We start from the raw sequence: 18,865 nt of genomic DNA on the forward strand, positions 1-18,865 counted from the left end.
TTTGGGATGAAGGAGGGATCATTTCAGTCCGGAGCAGCAGCGAGCTGTGAGTCTGAGGATTATTTTAGTGTTTCCGAGTCACATGTGTGTTCAGTGTCAGTGCGCACTTCGGGACACGAGTGCAAGTGCAGCGATCTGATTGGTCAGATCTGTTTATTCACAGCCAAAAAAATCCAAATGTTGAGCTTTGTCCACAAATGTTGCATCCTGTGAAATCCCGCGGTCTGTGTGGGCGCATTAAGAACAGGTAAAAAGAAAAACGCTCGTGTGTGAAGAATTTTATTCCCAGGTTTCTGTAGCGTCTCCGTGTGACGGCGCAGGTACGAGTACAGGTGTGCTCTGAAACTCTAGAGAACTTTGAGAACAAAATATCTGAACACCACAGCCGCAAAGACAGACTGTAAAACACCTGAATAAACAATCACAGGTGGAGCCAGAAGTGTGACCGGTAGCTGGAACCAGAACCTCCAAAATGTTAGTGTTCAGTCCTGGGGAAATGCGCCGGTCAGGTAAACTCACCTCACACTTTCTACCTGGAGTTCAAACATTGCCCGGTAAACACCTGACATCTCGTTTAAACATCTCTCAGCCTGATTGGAGGAAACACCTGCCGTGAGGTCAGGACAGCGCTGAAGCGTTCGTGGGATCGATGGCAAGATTTCTCCCGAGTTTGCTCGCTGACGCTCCTCATGACAAGCCGCTCCTCTGGGCGTCAGCCTTTGGTCACAATTTGGCGTTTTAAAGAAGACAATTTTCAGAAACTCTGTGTCTGCATTTACCTGCGTTTACCTGAGGAAAACCGAGATTTATTCTTTCTTCCTTCTGATTGGCCAACGTTTCTGCACAGGTAGGTTTGTATCACCTTCGTGTGGGCAGGTATTTTAGTATTTTTGATCTTCTAGTTTAGCCAAACTTCACCTGCAGCTCAAACCTCCCTGGTGGCAGGTGAGGCAGCTCAGCTTCTGCGGCAGTGATCAATATGAGTCATTGACAGGTGATCAGGTCCACGTGGAAACATGCAGAGGGTCAGTCTGAGAACAAACGTGTCTATGAATGTGTGAAATATCCAGCTTCTGTCCCAGCGCTGAGCGCCTCCCAAAACTTCCATCCAGATCCTCTCCACAGGTCTGTGCGGCTTCCTCCACACACCGTCTGTTTGTGTGTAAAGTCTGAAGAACCACAGTGAACTGGGATTAATGCTGTAATCAGCTGATCAGCGTGGAGTTTCCGCCGTCAATCAAACTAACAACCAAAAAGACTAATCGCAGCACTGTGATGTCTTCAGTACACCAGATCCTCACATTTAAGAAATCATGATGGTTCATCTCTTGCTGTGACGTCAGCTGTGACATCACAGCAACCTGATTGGTCAGTTTGAGTTGGCGCAGTTCAGATTTGTTATGGTTTGTGTCGTTGTGTCTTCAGGTCAGTCGGCACTCTCAGCTGCTCCTTCAGAGATAAGACACTCTTGTTTGCATCACAGCTGACGCAAACAATGAACAAACCAGCAGTGAAACGTCCAATCACAGCACAGAACCACAATCCGTCTCAGAGACCGCACATTTGACTTGGGATCGCTGTTTTAACCAAAGGGCGGGGCCTCTGTGTCGCAGTGAAGCCGTGTTACTGGTCTGATAGTTATAAATGTTTGATGCTGACTTCATGCTGAAGCTCAGCGTGAAGGTCTTCACATGTTCTCCCGTTTATTCACACGGTTCATCTCTCACTGACCCGCAGAAACGTTCTGCTTTCATCAAAGCTCCACCTGGAGACCAGGGGCAGGTGGAGGTCAGGTGGAGCAGTATGGTGTTCTCTAAACGTCCTGTTAAACAAAAGCAACACGGTCCTCCAATCAGCTCATAGGAAGCAGCTCCGTCCTGAGGATGTCATAACTCATGTTCAGAGGCCGTTACATCACAGTTATCAGGATGCAGAGCGGCGCCACACGGCGAGGCTGCCCTGCAGGTTTACTGTTCACAATCACAGCGACACACTCACATAGACACACCTACTGGTGCTCACGCTGACATCACAACACACACGCGCCTGCTAAATGACATCACAAATCTGTCAAATATGAGGTTATTTTAAATATTTGTAAGCCTAAAAACTGACAATAAACAATAAAAGGTTTTACATCACAAACACACTGAACATGTATGACGAGGCGTCCTCAGCCGTGTCACACGTCAATCGGATTACCGTTTATGATCACATCCATAATAACCGGAGCCGTCGTCTCTACGCCCTTCAGCTTCCTGTCACGTGACATGTCAGCAGAGGAAATGTCTGGCGCTGCAGCAGAGCGCCCCCTGCTGGAGTGAATAAATGCCAGGCACCAAGTCTGTCCTTCAGACCAGCGGTCCCCAACCCCCGGGCCTCGGACCCGTACCGGTCCATGAGTCGTTTGGTACCGGTCCGCAAGAGTTGAGGCTCAGGGGCCCGTTCTTCGTACCTCGCTAAGTAAGTTAGCTGGATTTGATTGTTGACGATTTCGCGTGATCTTGGATCATTCGGTTCTCCGAAGCTCATCCGGGACTTGCTGTCATAGCAACAGATCCGTAAGCGTAAACCTGCTCGGGAGCAGGCTTACTTTATGTAAACAGGATTAGATCGCGGCCACTCAGGTATGTCCGCTGCATTTATACGAAAGCAACAGCGATATTTCGCCACTGTTTTACCATAAATAAATATTATCAATGTAACTAAAGATAATGCAGTATTTGATTCTTTCATTGATTTCATACAGATACATACAGGTCATTTCCTAAAAAAAGGGAAATGTATTATTAACCATTCTATTACATGTATTTGATTATTTCAGATGTAATTCATATTTTAGAGTAGTAATAGTAAATTACTACGTGCAATCAAGATGAGAGACCACGGCTATAAAAGCGATAAATAATTTAAAAAGATATATATATATATATATATATATATATATATATATATGTATGTGTGTCAACAAATGTCACAGTACAAAAAGCATTTTAATTAAGGCAACAACCAAATATTTTACATTGTACAAATAGAATTATGAGCTCATTTACCAGTTATGAAGGTGTTGCTGCTACTGCACCCCGGCTGCTGGTCTAAGGAAGAGCTGCCCCAGGGATGCCCTCAACAATGGGTCTGGTGGCAACCCTAGGGCCAGCTCCTTGGCGAGGTGTGTGTGAGGGGTGCAGGACCACCACCTGTCTTTATTTGCTCTGCCCTTTTCTTGGTTGCTGTTATAAACAAACAAACAGATTATTTCAGGGTCTCTTTTCAAGAGACTAAAAGCAATATAAGTGATAAATATTACCATTCTGTAGAATATTCTTATATTTCACTTTTACTTGTTCCCATGTTCTAGTGGGTCCTGTTGTGGCTCTAATGTGAAAGAGGATATAATGTAATATAATATAATAAATTACTTACGAGTTTAATTTGTCAGCAACTTTCTGCCAGCCCTCTCTCCTTGCTTTTGCAGCCTTTGCGGTGTTCCCTTGCGTTTTAATTAAACTCTGAAACTCCTGATATCCCTCAATCAAGAGTTCTTGCTCTGCTGCCGAAAAATACTGAGCGCGCTCCTTCGACATTTTCGCCGACCAATCAAAGGGTTGCCGATCAATGTTTCTACTATCGATGCGTAGCCCCTTTTAAGCCACCCAGTGATCTCAGATTACTTCATCCAGCTGTACTAATCGTCAACAACAGGTGTGTTCGGAGAACCGGATTAGCGAGCTCAAAGTTGGCGCGATGATTTGATCTTGGATGTAGTGAGCGAGGTACGAAGAACGGACCCCAGGTGTGAAATGTATGGTTTTCAGGGTTTTTATTGGTTTTCAGCGTTATTTTGTTATCGTTTTTATCGTTAACTCTGTTTTCCTGGGTCTTTTCACGTGTTTTATGAATAAACCTTCTTTTTTTCGGTACCGGCACTAGTTTTATTTTGTTGTATTTATCCGCGACACCTTATTGCCGGTCCGTGAAAATATTGTCGGGCATAAACCGATCCATGGCGCAAAAAAGGTTGGGGACCGCTGCTTCAGACCCCAGACTGTAAATGAACAATGGAGCTGTACTGTGATGTCAGCGGTTACCATCTTAGCTGCTTCCTGCTCTGAAACGCATCAGGAAAAACTTCAGCGAGCTCACAGATCAGCTGACTTCTGTCCAATCAGACTTCAGAGTCAGCCCTGGATTAAACGGGACGCAGGTGTAAGCCGCTTCAGTGTTACCTTTACATCCATCCTTAATGTACAGTCTGATTTTGGCCAGCAGAGCCACAGTCAGGGAGGGGCAGAAACCACAGACTCACCTGGAATCACCTGCTCAGGTTATTAAGACGTCACCGGCCCACTGAAACAGCTCGGGGTGTTACGGCTGTTTCCAGGTGTGCCTAATGAAATGACCGTGTGAACTGTTATTGATGGGCATGCAGTAAATAAAGTACGAAGAATCATGTGGAAGAAACAAACCCGCCCTGTGGTGTGACATCACTTCCTGTCTCTTTTACCTCATTTTTTTTGTATTACATTTTAAATACCTGACTTTATCTTCACCCCATATTTTAGTACATTTATTCCTTAGTAAAGATTTTATTTTGATCCATGTTTTATTTGAAGAGCTGCAAACCTGTCGATCAATAAATATTTGTCTGATTATTTTTGTGATTGATCCGAGTTGAATTTGAAAACCGGCAGTAAGCAATAAAAACCTCCTGAAATGATTTCACAGAGCCAGAAGCTGATTTTTACCGATCATGGCTGTGTTTTTAATCTGATCTCAGATCAGAGCACGACGCACAGAAAACAGGAAACACTTTATTTAATTATCTCTTTCTTACAGACCTGAAGTCAGTGAGACGTCACACACAGAGGTAAGAGTGTCATCATAGCAACACAAGACACTGCAGGCACAAACACAAACCAGGATCAATAAATCAGTTAGAGGGTCAGTCATCTGTCGCCATTAAAAAACTTCAAGTTAATTCAGTAATAAGAAAACACAGCTTCACTGTTACAGCAACAGCCACCACCGGGGGCAGCAGAGAGACACTGACAGAGGGTGGGACATGCAGTGAAGAAGAAACCATAGAAGGCACGCGTAAGAGGCCACTGAGGCCTCACAGTACACGTCCAGCAGCTTTCACACATCCCATAATTTCCCAACACATCATAGACTAAAATCAAAGCGCTTCAGAAAAATGCTTTGTGGGAGGAGCTTCAGCAGGAAGGTCAAACCTGAAATGTTTCCCTGTTAATAAAGGTTCAGTGCAGGGTTTTCCAACTGGAGGCTCCCAGCCCAGATAAGGGTCACAGGTGTGTTCAGGAAAACCCCAGTCTTTCAAAATAAAAGCACAGCTCCAGACCTAAATGGTAACGTCCTCTAAAACACAAGCTGCAAAGAAAATATCCAGACTGATTAATCGATTAGTGAACAGGAAGCGATTAATCATCAAACAAGGAACCAGCCGCTGATCGATCAATAAAACGTGAATTATTGATTTACTGACCTGAAAAACAAAACGTTTACTAATTAAATGAATGTGAGGCGTTTCGGCGCCCCCTTCTGTTTCCTCTCGGTGACCAACGGCGCCTGCCTCCGTCACCGATTCACCCGATCGACTCCTTAATGGATCCTTTCACTCTTTGTTCCGAGGCTGAAACGTAGTGGGAGGAGTGGGCAGAGTGGTCGTGATTGTCCCTCGGTGTCTCCACCCGCCCGCTGCTCCATGCCTTAAAGTGAGTCTGATCAGCTGATGGAGGAACCCTGGGATTGGCCAGTCTCTGTCACACGTTGATGACGACGTCGTCGTCGTCTTCGTCCCTCGCCTCCTCCTGTAACGTGTCTGTGGACCCCCTCCCCCCCGCCTCCTCCTCAGAGGCTCCACAGGGGCCGATGATGTACCTGTAGTCGCCACCAATGGCAAACGCCGCCACTGACCCAATCAGCCAGTCTTTCTCCTCGTGCTCCACCTGCCGCTGCCATGGGACACCCCAGTTTGAAGCCGCCGCCGCCGCCGCCTCCTCAGGCCCCGGGGCCCGGGCTCCTCCCCCATGCTCGCCACCATCGCCCTCCAGGTTGACGTAGAGTAACGGCTCCTTCTGAGGGGAGGCGGGCGACAGGCTGACCCACAGTGTATCCAGCTGGCTGACCAGCTGCTGGAAGCTGGGCCGACATTTAGGGACGGGACTCCAGCAGCTGTGCATGATCTCATATCTGACAACCACAGAAGAAGAAAGAGGTTAAAGAGTGCACACAGCTGACATGATCACCTTTATTTTGAAAGGGTTTTCATTCTGTGTGTTGTTTCTTCAGTTTGTCGTTGTGTACACACTCACATGTCGTCTCTGCAGTCGGCTGGCTTCTTCAGACGTTCTCCTTTGATCAGGAACTCGTAGATCTCTGAGTTTTCCACGCCAGGATACGGAGTCTGACCACGAGTCATGATCTCCCACATCGTCACACCAAACGCCCACTGACACACACACACACACGCGAAGGTCATCATTCGCTGAGTGCACACACACACCTGAAACTTTTAAAGTCATTATTTTACTCCTAACATGTTCCTTCAGTTTGTTTCCATGACAATCTAATCATGTGACAAAGAGCTGGTCTGCTGACGTAAGGTTGTGTTTATGTCACAGCTTCACTCCTAATCAGCAGATGGCAGTAACGAGCACGACAACTGTGATGAGGTGACAGCAGAAACCACCTGCACAGGTGTGTTTAAACCCGTCTCAGCATTAAGCTGCTGCGGGTTCACTGATGGCACAAACTCAGCGCCGCCTCCTCTCAGGTCATAGCATCTTTACAGAGAACAAAGCGTCCCTGCGTGCTCGCATCAGCACTCGCCTTCTGCTGGATGAGCAAACTTAGAATAAGTGCTTTGACATGTCAGTTCATGGATCAAAATCTGTCAGGATGGATTTTTATGAATCACAGTGCGTCAAGCTGCCTTCAGGCATCGTTTTCAAGCTGTCTGAACGTGACTATCAGCAGAAACTAAAAAAGAAAACAGCCTGAAATGTCTTCTGGTCTGGATCAGGATCTGTAATCTGGGACAGCTACGTCACAAACGTCTGTGTGTCCCAGGTGTTTGCGTGCGTACCACATCGCTCTGCGTGGTGTACACGTTGTCAGCCAGACTCTCCAGAGCGATCCACTTGACGGGCAGTTTGGAGACGGAGCCCTGACGGTAATAATCGCCACTGTAGATCTTCTTAGAGAGGCCGAAGTCTGCCACACACACAGTCATGTCCTCGTTCAGCCTGAAACACACACACACACACACACACACATACATACAGAGCTCACTAAGGCCGGTGCAGCGCCCCCTACAGTCTCATTTTTATCCTTTGTCTTTATGAATAAAGTTTCACTTCCATGTAAACGCGCTGAATGTGACACACTCACACGTTACATTACATTGACAGAGCGCCAAATAGCAACAGCAGACTCTGTGAGTGTTTGGCTGATTGATAACCTGGAGTGGAAGATTGCTGCCACTCCTCCTCATTTAAACTCACAACAACAACGACTATCTGAAGTGAATCAGATCATTGATCTGACTGGTTGGCTGCAATTGGCGAACTGACATGCAGTTTCTGGCGGCGAGGTCTCTGTGGATGATGTTCTTGCTGCTCAGATACTCCATTCCCTGAGAGATGTCCAACATAAACCGGACCAGCGTGTGCAGAGACAGGTCCTGATGCAGAGGCACATTGGTTATTGATCAAAGCATAGCGCAGGTTATTGATCAGCTATCGATCAGAGCGAGGCGAGGTGGCGTCTCTTACAAACGGCTCGTCTCCCAGCCTGGACAGCAGCAGGAAGGTGTGCAGGTCTCCGTGCTTCATGAACGGCAGAACCACCATCGGGATCGGCAGTCGCTGGCCGGGACGCCGGTGGAGGCTCACTCCTATTAGACAGATCGGCATATTAATCACGCTGCCTGACCTTTGACCTCCTTTAACCACTGTGTGGTGGGTGGGGTTACCGATGAGCTGGATGACGTTGGGATGGTGGAAGTCCTTCATGTAGGCCGCCTCCTTTAGACACTGCTCGATGTCACCTGACGAGGTGATGTCAGCTGGAGGAGGTCACGTGATCTGGTTATTCAACATATCAGCTGCTTAAAGAAGGAGATGAGGAAGAAGAGTACAACTCACATTTCAGCACTTTGACCGCCACCTTATGGACAGACGAGTCCTCGGTCTTCAGGAAGGCCTCACGCACTGAGCCAAACTCACCTGCACAGGTAAACACACCTCGATTTTCTGTTTGCATTTGTTATTTTATTACACTTTTATTTATGTTTTAACATATTCTACAAATTATTTTCTGACACGTTGAATGAATATTGATATTTTTAAACATTTTGTGTGTGTGTGTGTGTGTGTGTGTGTGTGTGTGTGTGTGTGTGTGTGTGTGTGTACTCCTGACACTTGGAGTTTCCTCACACTCAGCACTCTGTTGTATTTTGCACACACACACACACACACACACACACACACACAGACACACACAGACACACACAGACACACACAGACAGAGCTGAGGTTATACATCCGATCTGCATAAAAGGTCAGGTGAAATCATGAGCGCAAATCATGTGATTTGGTTTCATTAAAAAAAAAAAAAAAAAACCCCACATTAATTCATAAATTAGTGTTTGTCGCTCGGATTACAAGAGAAAGTGAACAGTTTGCTGACAGTTCCTGTTTACACGTGTTGTTTGTTGTCGTCATAGCGATACCTTTTCCCAGCATGTGTCCGAGCGTCAGCAGCCGCTCAGAAATCAAAACGTCCTTTAGTTTGTTCTTCAGCTCGTCGTTGATACAGAGACCGTCCACTGGGGGGAGACAGAGTCATCGAGGTCTGATACATCGTCATCGTCTGTCACGTGACTAAACATCGTGTCTATCAACAAACACACTGAGCGTGCTCAGACTCACAGGTGGACTCCTGCAGGTCCGTCACGTTCCTGCTGAAGGACCGCGCCGCTGTGAAGGACACTGACGTCTCTGCGCCCGGAGACTTGAAGGCCGAGCTGGAAGCATGAAAACACATGAGAAACACAGCCACACGCCTGATGCTGGCAGCTCATTGGTTCACACGTGAAAATGTCCAGAAACATTTTTAAAAGTTCACATGTTGCGTTTGTTTCGGACTACTTTCAGCGGTGGATGAATAAACTGCTGCAGCGTGTCTGTGGAAGCAGGAAGGCGTGCTGCTGTATCACCACTGGTGTGGGTGAACACGTTCGTACCCAAACTGCATCTCTTTCCCGCGGCGCTGAGCAACGACAGCCAGCAGCAGCCCGGCAATGGTGGCGACCAGGAGGCCGAGCAGCAGACCGACCCACACGTGGCTCCGCGGGACCCGGACCTGCGCTGAGAGAGCAGCAGCCAGGCAATAATCAATCCATCAACGTCATTCAAACACCCTGCGGTGACATCACAGCTGATGTCATGTCTGAGAGTACCTGAAGGGGGCAGCACCAGCACCGGGGGGCTCCACGGCCCACAGCCCACCGCTGTGCAGGCCGCCACCTGGAAGGACGCATTAAAGAAACGACCACCTCCAGAGAGGTGGGCGGAGCTCTCCTTAAAGAGGAGCGGCTCCTGCAGGCAGAGACAATGACATCATCACAATCACCCTCTTCCTCCAATCACACTGCAGAGACTGGGTCAGCACGCTGACACCTGTATGACTGTCTCACCTGAGCCTCTCCTCCCACAGTCCACTGCACCTTGTAGGCCAACAGTCTACCCTGCAGCTCGTCCACCTGAAGCTCCGCCCACTTCAGAGACAGGTGCTGCTCCGAGAGGTCAAAGGTAAGGTTCCTGGGGGCCGCAGAGGGCACTGAGGCGGGACACACAGACTCACAGTCACAGGTACATAAAAGCACGTACGAGCCAAAAAAAAAAAAAACTCAGACCGCACATCAACTGATTCCTCTGGTTCTATCGATTCTATTGGTTTCTACTTTTTCTCCTGCTGTGTTTTTCTGGGTGTTTCTCTCTGGGCTCAGCTGCTCAGGCCTGCAGCTGAATGTGGGTCACTGTGGCTCAAAGGGCCCAGTGTGAGCTCCACCTGCAGGAGGCGCCGCTGGCCCTGCTGCAGGCCTCACACTGGATTTAGGACACAAACAAAAGCTGATTGTACGCAGAGGACTGGAATCTGCCCAAATACACACACACACACACACAGTCTCACAAACAGTCTCTCTCTCTCACACACACACACACACACACACACACACACACACACACACACGGCTGTAGCTCGTGTTTACTGACTAAACTGTAAGGTAGTAAAACACCAGCTGGTCACATGACACGGTCACATGTTTGCTGCAGGTAACGGTCAGCGCACCCGTCTTACCTGCTTCAGGTGTGTGAAAGTGCAACCAGGGCGAGAAGGGCGACGCCCCCACCTCGTTCACACAGGAGACCCTGGCGCTGTAGTTTGCGTGACTCCTCAGACCAGTCAGAGTGTGGAGGTGAGGAGGAACCTGGACCTCCCGCTGTGGGAGGTCCCACCTGCGGGCGGAGCACCTCAACACCTGGTTCAAACGAAGGGGGTGTGAGGGTGAGGACGTTTTTGAGGCCTACAGGTGAGGTGTGAGGGTAAGGTGTGCATTACCTGGACGATGCAGGTGGACAGTTCAGAGTGACCAGTGAATCCCGGTTTCCATGACAACGTTACGTTGTTGTCCACCATCCCAACGATCTGCAGGCTGACCGGAGCCTCTGGCAGCACTGAGACACAAAGACACACTGTTTATAAGCCACGCCCACGCATAGCCATGCAATCACAGCTCAACTTACACCTGTGTGGGTGTGGCCTCACCTTTGATGTGAGCGGTTCCAGTTCTGGACACGGAGACGCCCCTGGCATTTTTCGCTTCACAGTAAAACTTGATGCTGCTGTTCACACCTGCGCGGAAACACACACACACACACACACACACACACACGCACACAGGAGCTCCAGGTGCATTATGGGTCATGTAGTTTTACACAGACGACACAAGAAACTGTGTATGTGTGTAAAGCCAGTCAAGTGACCAATTAAACTAAGATAGCAGAGGGCATGACACAGCAGTTGTTTAGTTTGCTCTCAGTTTTGACAGCCCTATTAAAGTCTGTACATGCTCCAGATAGCTTTTCTTCATATTCTTTAATTCTCACTCGCTTTTGCAACTTTGTACTTTTGTGTTACTCGCAGCAACAACTCCACCTCATTGTTACTCCATTTAAAAAACTCGGTGCTTTTCCTCAACATTTTGCCGCGACGTTTCAAAGAGCCGGAAAGTAAATAAACGGCAGACAGAAATGAGGCAGGTCGAATCTTCTTGCGTTTCATGCATGCGCAGTACTGGAACGTGAGCCAGTGACTGAGGCTAGTGTGGACGTAGCCTCAGTCACTGCACACGTGCTGTTTATAAAGTGAGGTCAGCTGACGACGTTTCTCCCACTGCAAACACTAACACACACCCCCCACACACACTCTGAATATCAGAGACATTGAAAGTTTGAATCAGCTGAGGCCGTGTGGGAGAACTTTAATCTGGAGAAACACGGCGTGATCTGGCTCCAGTTAAACCGACCTCTGGATTAAATCCAGCTCGTGTGTGTTGTGTGTGTGTGTGTCGTTAACTGCTGAATAATGGGGTCATAAAGCTGTGACTAATTTGTGTCTGACTCATTTATCAAACAGGTGTGTGCGTTTTATCATTTGAGTAATAAAGTTTTCTGAATTTAAATGGCACACTGTAGCTCCTCCCACAGGCTGATACTTGGAGGACCTGTCCCATGATGCACCTGGATGTCACTTTTCTCTTACCTGGGACGTGAAGGATGGAAGGTGAGGGTCCAGGCTCCCCCTCCCGGACTCCTCCAAGCCACCACAGCAGCTCCACGGGCTCGGGGGGGCCGACAGCGGTGCAGGTCAGGTTGAAGGGTGTGTCGGCGAACATCGCCACATCCTGAGGCTCCTGGGTGAAGTGAGGAACCCCTGCAGGAAGAAGAGGAGGTGAAACTGGAGCATGATGAGAAACATGAGGAGGAGGCGACCATGCTCAGGGTCCTCACCTTCCACTGTAATCCAGGCTCGCTCAGAGGAGAAGGTCAGGCCGTGGAACTCCACCTCACACCAGTACTGACCCGCATCCTGCTGCTGGACCGACTTCACACTGAAACAGACCACAACATCAGACCCAGACCCAATAACAGTCACACAGCAGCGGCCCGGCACAGAACAAGGTTCATGAGAGCTTTGGATCCACGAGCTAAAGGCTCAGCTTCAAACATCTGCACCTCACACAGCAGGAAGGGACCACGTTTGGACCAGAGGGCGGAGTGGTTGGTGTTACTGTGACGATAAGCAAATCAGGCCCATTGAGTCTGTGTTTAGTCACTGAAACAGCCACAGCGCCATCATCAGGCAAGGTGCTGAATTTCAGCAGCATGCCCACTTTTTCCTCTTTGGGCGTCTTGTCAGATCACGGAGGAGGAAGCGCTCAGTCTGGAGTCCGAACACCTGCAGCCTGGAATCAAACCTAGAATCGCCTCCGCCAGATGTCAGTGGGCTTTTCACTTCACCTTTTAAAGGAGCGACACAGATGGAAGAGGTGGTGTTGGAAGGAGATCGAGTTCAAAGCAAACAGCAGCTCTGCCTGTGTTTACTGCAGGACGTCTGTTTAACCATCAAACAGCAGAAACAGCGAGCTGCGGGCAGAGTGCATGGCATTTTTTACCACTTTAACATTCTCGCCACAGCATCACAGCTCAGAGTTTAAAACGGGTCCAGATCAGGACAGAAACATTACATCATATAAATGACTCAACTCCAACTTGTTTCTAACATAAACACACATTAAAGGATGATGGAGGAAGTGAACTTTCTGCCTCTGCAGAGATTCAAACTGTTTAGGTCCATGACAGCTAACTCTATCCAGGTGTTTTCCAGGACATGTTCTGGATTCCACAGCTAGAACTTTGTCCTGGAAAACTGCTGGGCTGTCCCCATCACCTGAGCGAACTACGGATTTACCTGAAGACAGGAAACATAAATCAGAGTGTCATCTGCGCATAAACTGACGTTTGGTTGCTACATGTCAGCTGTTGGAGCATGAACAGGTAAAAAAGTACATTATTTCACTTTTCTCACGTTCACTGACACTCCTGTGTGCACCGCCTCGCTGCTTGCCTCTTCCTATTTTATTCCCACTCAGCTTCAGGTGTGATGGATGTGACCGCGTCGCATGTGAAAGTCTGAGTTTTCTACCTCATAGACACATGAACATAAACCACTGAATCACCTGCGTAGAGCTTCACCTGTGCACAAGGACCACCTGAAGGAGGTCCAGAGGCATCAGGACTAAAGAGAACTGGTCCCAGTACAGAACCCTGTGGAACTCCAGCTGCGTTCTCACAGTGGATTAGCCCTAAAAACTTTAATATTGTGTTTCTACCAGTTCATCTACCAGACTGAGTATCATGTGAAGCTTCGCACTGAATGAATAACCTCCGGCTGAGTCAGCAGGAAGCAGCCGCGGAGTGAGCGCCGCTGGCTGATAATGAAAGTCGGAATTAAACTAAGAGATAAACACGGTTTGACAGTACGATGACATCACAGCACTCTGGCAGCCCCGCCCCCCAGTCTGAAAAGCACTTTCAGGAAATCAAACGAAACGTTAGGAGAAAAACATTGGTCGACTGAATGTTCTTCACCTGTGTGACGTCTCCCAGTGCTGCTCTCCCAGCGTGAGGAACACCTGGTCTGTGCTGTACAGCTTCTCGCCGTCCTTCATCCAGGTGATCTCCGGCTCCGTCACGCCTTCTACTGCACAGCCCAGCCGCACCTCGTTCCCCTGAGACACCGTCTGATTGGACGGATGCTTTGTGAACACCACACCTGCTGGAGTAGGAGGAGTCGGCTTGATCCATTCACACAAGCTCTTCGGTCTGAATCGTTTCTTTTGTCACACTGAAAGTTTAACACGTTTGCATCAGCAGATCTGTGTGTGTGTGTGTGTGTGTGTGTGTGTCTTCCACGCAGCAGTGTTCCATCTCAAACTTAACACACTTCTCTGAACTTTCTGGAACAGCCTCATCATCACTGACGTCCTCCATAAGAACCTCATTCAGAAGCTGCCTGAGAATCTATTATTTTATCTTCCTTCAGTCTCTCCCTGATCAATTCCAGGGCTCGCAAAATCGCTAGCCCGACGTCCCGGGGCTAGCGATTTTTCCAGTCGGGCTACCAAAATCCATCTCAGCCCTGCCCGTCGGGCTATCATAGGAAGGGAAAATATATGTCAATGCTTTTGCATTCTTTCGCAAATGTAGCTGAGTAATTATGTCATTGGCATCGATGAGCCACTGTCAATATGTGACATATTGAAATCGCGTTTGAATTTGCGCTTGTTTTTTGCTTTCACTTTCACTTTGCGATCGCGCGAACTGTGTGTAGAGAGCGGCAGTACTGATTGGTGAGTGACGATTAATTGCGCACCGATTCCTCTGACGTCGTCTTATCACTCATTAGCTTACTATTCAAACGTGACAAGTGAAATCTCCCACAGCAAGCTTAAACACGTGAGAGGTTGATTGCGCAGAGAATCGCTGACCGTTATGTGAGTGCGTGTGTAAAAGCAGCAGGATTTACGCCGGTATTTTAGTTCTGCTGAGCCAAATAAGACAAGTCAGGGTGAAGAAGGGGCAGCCAAATAAAAGCCTACCACAAAACGGAAAAGTTATGACAAATCAGACTATGAGGCAAAAAGAAAGCGCAGCTTTTTTGGTTTCATGGACAAAAGAATTTATGTGGCTGGAATATGACGAGCTAAATAACATCATGTTCTGCCGGGTGTGTCGTGAGTTTCATTTCATTTGAGTTGACAAGCGCCTTTGTAACTGGGACCAGTAATTTGAAGAAAGACCCCATCAGAACCCATGAGAAACACAAGAAATGCATTATTGCCCAGTCTGCAATGTCTTTCCCAGAACAAACAGCAACTGCAAAAAACATACTAAAAATAAACCAAGCACAAGCAGAAGTCCTGAAAAATCTTTCAAAAGCGTACTATGTTGCAAAGAGTGAACTACCATTGGCCAAATTTAGCAGTTTTTGCAAACTTCAAAAAGCAAATGGCCTCGATCTTGGTTCCACTTACCCCTTACCTGTGACTTCAGTGGAAATTTCAGATTCAGGATCTGATACAGACTGATTCATGTTCTACACAGTTCTTACAAGTTCATAGAAATTTCTGTTCAATTAGAACCAAGTATTTGAGTTGATGATTGTAATTTTTATACAGTTGTTGTGATTTGTATTTTAACAATTTTCTGATAATTTTTGTTTCGTTACAATATTATACTTTAATGTATAATATTGTAACGAAACAAAACATTAAAAATTGCTCTCTTTTTATTCGGGCTACTTAAAATTATTTTGGGCTACCAAAAACTGAAGAGTGCCTGCCCGAAGGGCTACCAGAGATTTTGAAATTTTGCGAGCCCTGAATTCAATTCAATTTTATTTATATAGCGCCAAATCACAACAACAGTCGCCTCAAGGCGCTTTATATTGTACAGTAGATCGTACAATAATAGGTACAGAAAAACCCAACAATCATATGACCCCTATGAGCAAGCACTTTGGCGACAGCGGGAAGGAAAAACTCCCTTTAACAGGAAGAAACCTCCGCAGAACCAGGCTCAGGGAGGGGCGGGGCCATCTGCTGTGATTGGTTGGGGTGAGAGAAGGAAGACAGGATAAAGACATGCTGTGGAAGAGAGACAGAGATTAATAACAGATATGATTCGATGCAGAGAGGTCTGTTAACACATAGTGAGCGAGAAAGGTGACTGGAAGGAAAAACTCAATGCATCATGGGAATCCCCGGCAGCTCACGTCTATTGCAGCATAACTAAGGGAGGATTCAGGGTCACCTGGTCCAGCCCTAACTATATGCTTTAGCAAAAGGAAAGTTTGAAGCCTAATCTTGAAAGTAGAGATAGTGTCTGTCTCCTGAATCCAAACTGGAAGCTGGTTCCACAGAAGAGGGGCCTGAAAACTGAAGGCTCTGCCTCCCATTCTACTTTTAAATACTCTAGGAACAACAAGTAGGCCTGCAGTGTGAGAGCGAAGTGCTCTAATAGGGTGATATGGTACTACAAGGTCATTAAGATAAGATGGGGCCTGATTATTTAAGACCTTGTATGTGAGGAGCAGGATTTTGAATTCAATTCTGGATTTAACAGGAAGCCAATGAAGGGAAGCCAAAACAAGAGAAATCTGCTCTCTCTTTCTAGTCCCTGTCAGGACTCTTGCTGCAGCATTTTGGATCAGCTGAAGGCTTTTCAGGGAGTTTTTAGGACATCCTGATAATAATGAATTACAGTAGTCCAGCCTGGAAGTAATAAATGCATGAACTAGTTTTTCAGCATCACTCTGAGACAGGATATTTCTAATTTTAGAGATGTTGCGCAAATGGATGAAAGCAGTCTTACATATTTGTTTAATATGTGCGTTGAAGGACATGTCCTGGTCAAAATGATGACTCAAGGTTCCTCACAGCATTACTGGAGGCCAAGGTAATGCCATCCAGAGTAAGAATCTGCTTAGATACCATATTTCTAAGATTTTCAGGGCCGAGTACAATAACCTCAGTTTGATCTGAATTTAGAAGCAGAAAGTTAGCGGCCATCCAGGTCTTTATGTCTTTAAGACATTCCTGCAGTTTAACTAATTGGTGTGTGTTACCTGGCTTCATGGACAGATAGAGCTGCGTGTCATCTGCATAGCAGTGAAAATTTATGCTATGTCTTCTAATGATGCTGCCTAAGGGAAGCATGTATAATGTAAACAGAATTGGTCCTAGCACTGAACCCTGTGGAACACCATAATTAACCTCAGTGTGTGAAGAGGACTCTCCATTTACATGTACAAACTGGAGTCTATTAGATAGATATGATACAAACCACTGCAGCACAGTACCTGTAATACCTACAGCTCTAATCGCTCTAATAGGATATTATGGTCAACAGTATCGAACGCTGCACTGAGGTCTAGCAGGACAAGCACAGAGATGAGTCCACTGTCAGAGGCCATAAGAAGATCATTTGTAACCTTCACTGAAGCTGATTCTGTGCTGTGATGAGCTCTGAAGCCTGACTGAAACTGATCAATAATCTGAACATTTAAAGGGTTCATGAAAATACAGCAGCTCAAACAGTTCAGCTGCTTTTATTTTGAAAGTCTGACTAAAAATGAGCAGAAGCCTGCTGAAAACCAATCAAACATCAGATCCAATCAGAGAGCGGGCAGGTGACATCCTTTCTATGCGCTGATGACATCACAAGGCAGTAGTAATCACTGCCTGGAAAGATGATGTAATGGTGCACTGGGAGAAGCATCAGTAAAAATACCAGTAACCAATACTGTGAGCAGACCAACTCTGAGGTTCAGTCTAACACACAAAGAGGTGAGGCGCTACAGGTGTTCATGTGGAGCTCGCGAAGGTTTCCTGAACATGAACAACTTCCAATCAATTGAGAAATTAAAAACAAGATGATCCTGAAACTTGAAAAGAGCAGCTCTTCAGGATTTAGACGTGATATCAATAAAAGAGTTTAATTTTTACGAGAAACCCGAGGACATGAGCTGTTTTAAGAAGTCTGATGATTTAACCTGAGGAACTCTGGTTATTCTGCAGTGTGTGTGTGCGCGCATATTTACAGGTGAGTTACAACACACACGCGTGGGTCCTGAATAAAATGACTGATAGCTTCACATCATGACTCCGAGACCATAACAGCTATCAGCCCGGAAAGCTACACTTTGCCCCCTGACCTCTGTTTACGAGTCCCCACACCAAACTCCATTCAAGAACTGCCCGATATAAGGCGAAAGTGTTTGCGAGCTGCTCCACGTGCTGTAAATGACTTCATGGCATGACCTCTTTAGTTTGTCACGAGCTTGAAGGTAAATCGACGATAACGCAACAAACCAGAAAGAAACTAATTCGGTTAAAATGTGCAGTTGTCACGGGTTCGGGTCAGAGCAGGGGTCTGTACGTGAGAAAACAAGCGAACCAGCTTCAGATAAACGCTGCTGGGTGTGACTCGCGTTGGCCGATTTACCGAGAGGCTCCATCACCTCGGAGCGTCAGGTGAGCCTGACCCTGTGAGTGTCTGACAGGAGGTAAAATCTTTAAATCTGATCATTTTCGGGTAAAGCGGTCGCATTAGCTCCTGTGCTAACTGCCCACGACCCCCGGGACACTCACCGCTCCCACAAGTCCCGGCGGGGCTCCGCAGGGATAACACGACGACCCACAGCAGCAGCTTCATCTCCGCATCCTCCTCTTCCTCCGGCTCGGTCTGTCCGTCACGGGAGCCTCACTGCCCGGCGGACCAACAGGAGGAGGAGGAGTGACTGATGAAGATCATGAAAACAAAGGAGAATAGCCCGAGGCTCGGGGAAAACTTCTCCTCCGTTTGTTTTCCCACAAACTCCGACCCGCCAATTTACCCAGCGCGAGGCCGCACGGGCCGGAGGCGCCTTCACAATAAAAGCTACACGCTAAACTAAACTTTCATTTTCATTAAATAGCAGGGTTTTTATAGTTAAATAAAACTAAACTAAAATTAAAAGTGACTGAAAACTGAGTTATGAACAAATATCAAAACGGAATAAAAACCAATTAGGCACTACAATAACTCTGTTAAACACACATTTAGTTGCATTATTCTTACAGATGTTATTTAAAAACACCAGAAGTACTTTTTCTTCAGTTTGGTTCATATTTTCTTCTTTTAATCTATAAATGATTTTTGTTCTACTTTGTTTCAGC

General features: G+C 47.0%; 1 protein-coding gene across 3 annotated transcripts; it reads right to left on the minus strand.

The window, feature by feature from the left end:
- Window positions 1-4,735: 4,735 nt before the first annotated feature.
- tyro3 (TYRO3 protein tyrosine kinase) lies at window positions 4,736-18,551 on the minus strand. Of its 3 annotated transcripts, XR_004200038.2 has the most exons (20): window positions 18,299-18,551; window positions 13,737-13,923; window positions 12,096-12,196; window positions 11,848-12,018; window positions 10,852-10,938; window positions 10,645-10,760; window positions 10,384-10,564; window positions 9,719-9,861; window positions 9,482-9,620; window positions 9,266-9,389; window positions 8,952-9,046; window positions 8,753-8,848; window positions 8,166-8,246; window positions 7,994-8,086; window positions 7,794-7,915; window positions 7,593-7,702; window positions 7,106-7,265; window positions 6,333-6,469; window positions 5,504-6,210; window positions 4,736-5,388 (listed from the first exon to the last, which is right to left on the minus strand). XR_004200038.2 is itself a non-coding variant. In XM_031749730.2 (19 exons), the coding sequence occupies exons 1-19, from the start codon at window positions 18,360-18,362 to the stop codon at window positions 5,781-5,783; spliced, it is 2,634 nt and encodes an 877-aa protein (XP_031605590.1). In that variant the 5' UTR covers window positions 18,363-18,551; the 3' UTR covers window positions 4,736-5,780. The 3 variants fall into 3 exon arrangements, 2 of the variants coding, with proteins under 2 accessions (XP_031605590.1, XP_031605589.1); XM_031749730.2 differs by having other exon boundaries at window positions 4,736-6,210; window positions 13,737-13,920; XM_031749729.2 differs by having other exon boundaries at window positions 4,736-6,210.
- Window positions 18,552-18,865: the final 314 nt, after the last annotated feature.

Source organism: Oreochromis aureus, linkage group 19 (genome assembly GCF_013358895.1).
Source record: "Oreochromis aureus strain Israel breed Guangdong linkage group 19, ZZ_aureus, whole genome shotgun sequence".
Lineage (NCBI taxonomy): Eukaryota > Metazoa > Chordata > Actinopteri > Cichliformes > Cichlidae > Oreochromis > Oreochromis aureus.

Excerpts from the sequence above, each read along its gene's own strand:
- tyro3 (XM_031749729.2), bottom strand. The coding sequence starts at position 18,362 with ATGAAGCTGCTGCTGTGGGTCGTCGTGTTATCCCTGCGGAGCCCCGCC. Across the intron at positions 9,047-9,265 it reads GGGAAAGAGATGCAGTTTGG|CTCGGCCTTCAAGTCTCCGG; the intron begins GTACGAACGTGT and ends TCATGCTTCCAG. Across the intron at positions 8,849-8,951 it reads GGACCTGCAGGAGTCCACCT|TGGACGGTCTCTGTATCAAC; the intron begins GTGAGTCTGAGC and ends GTCTCCCCCCAG.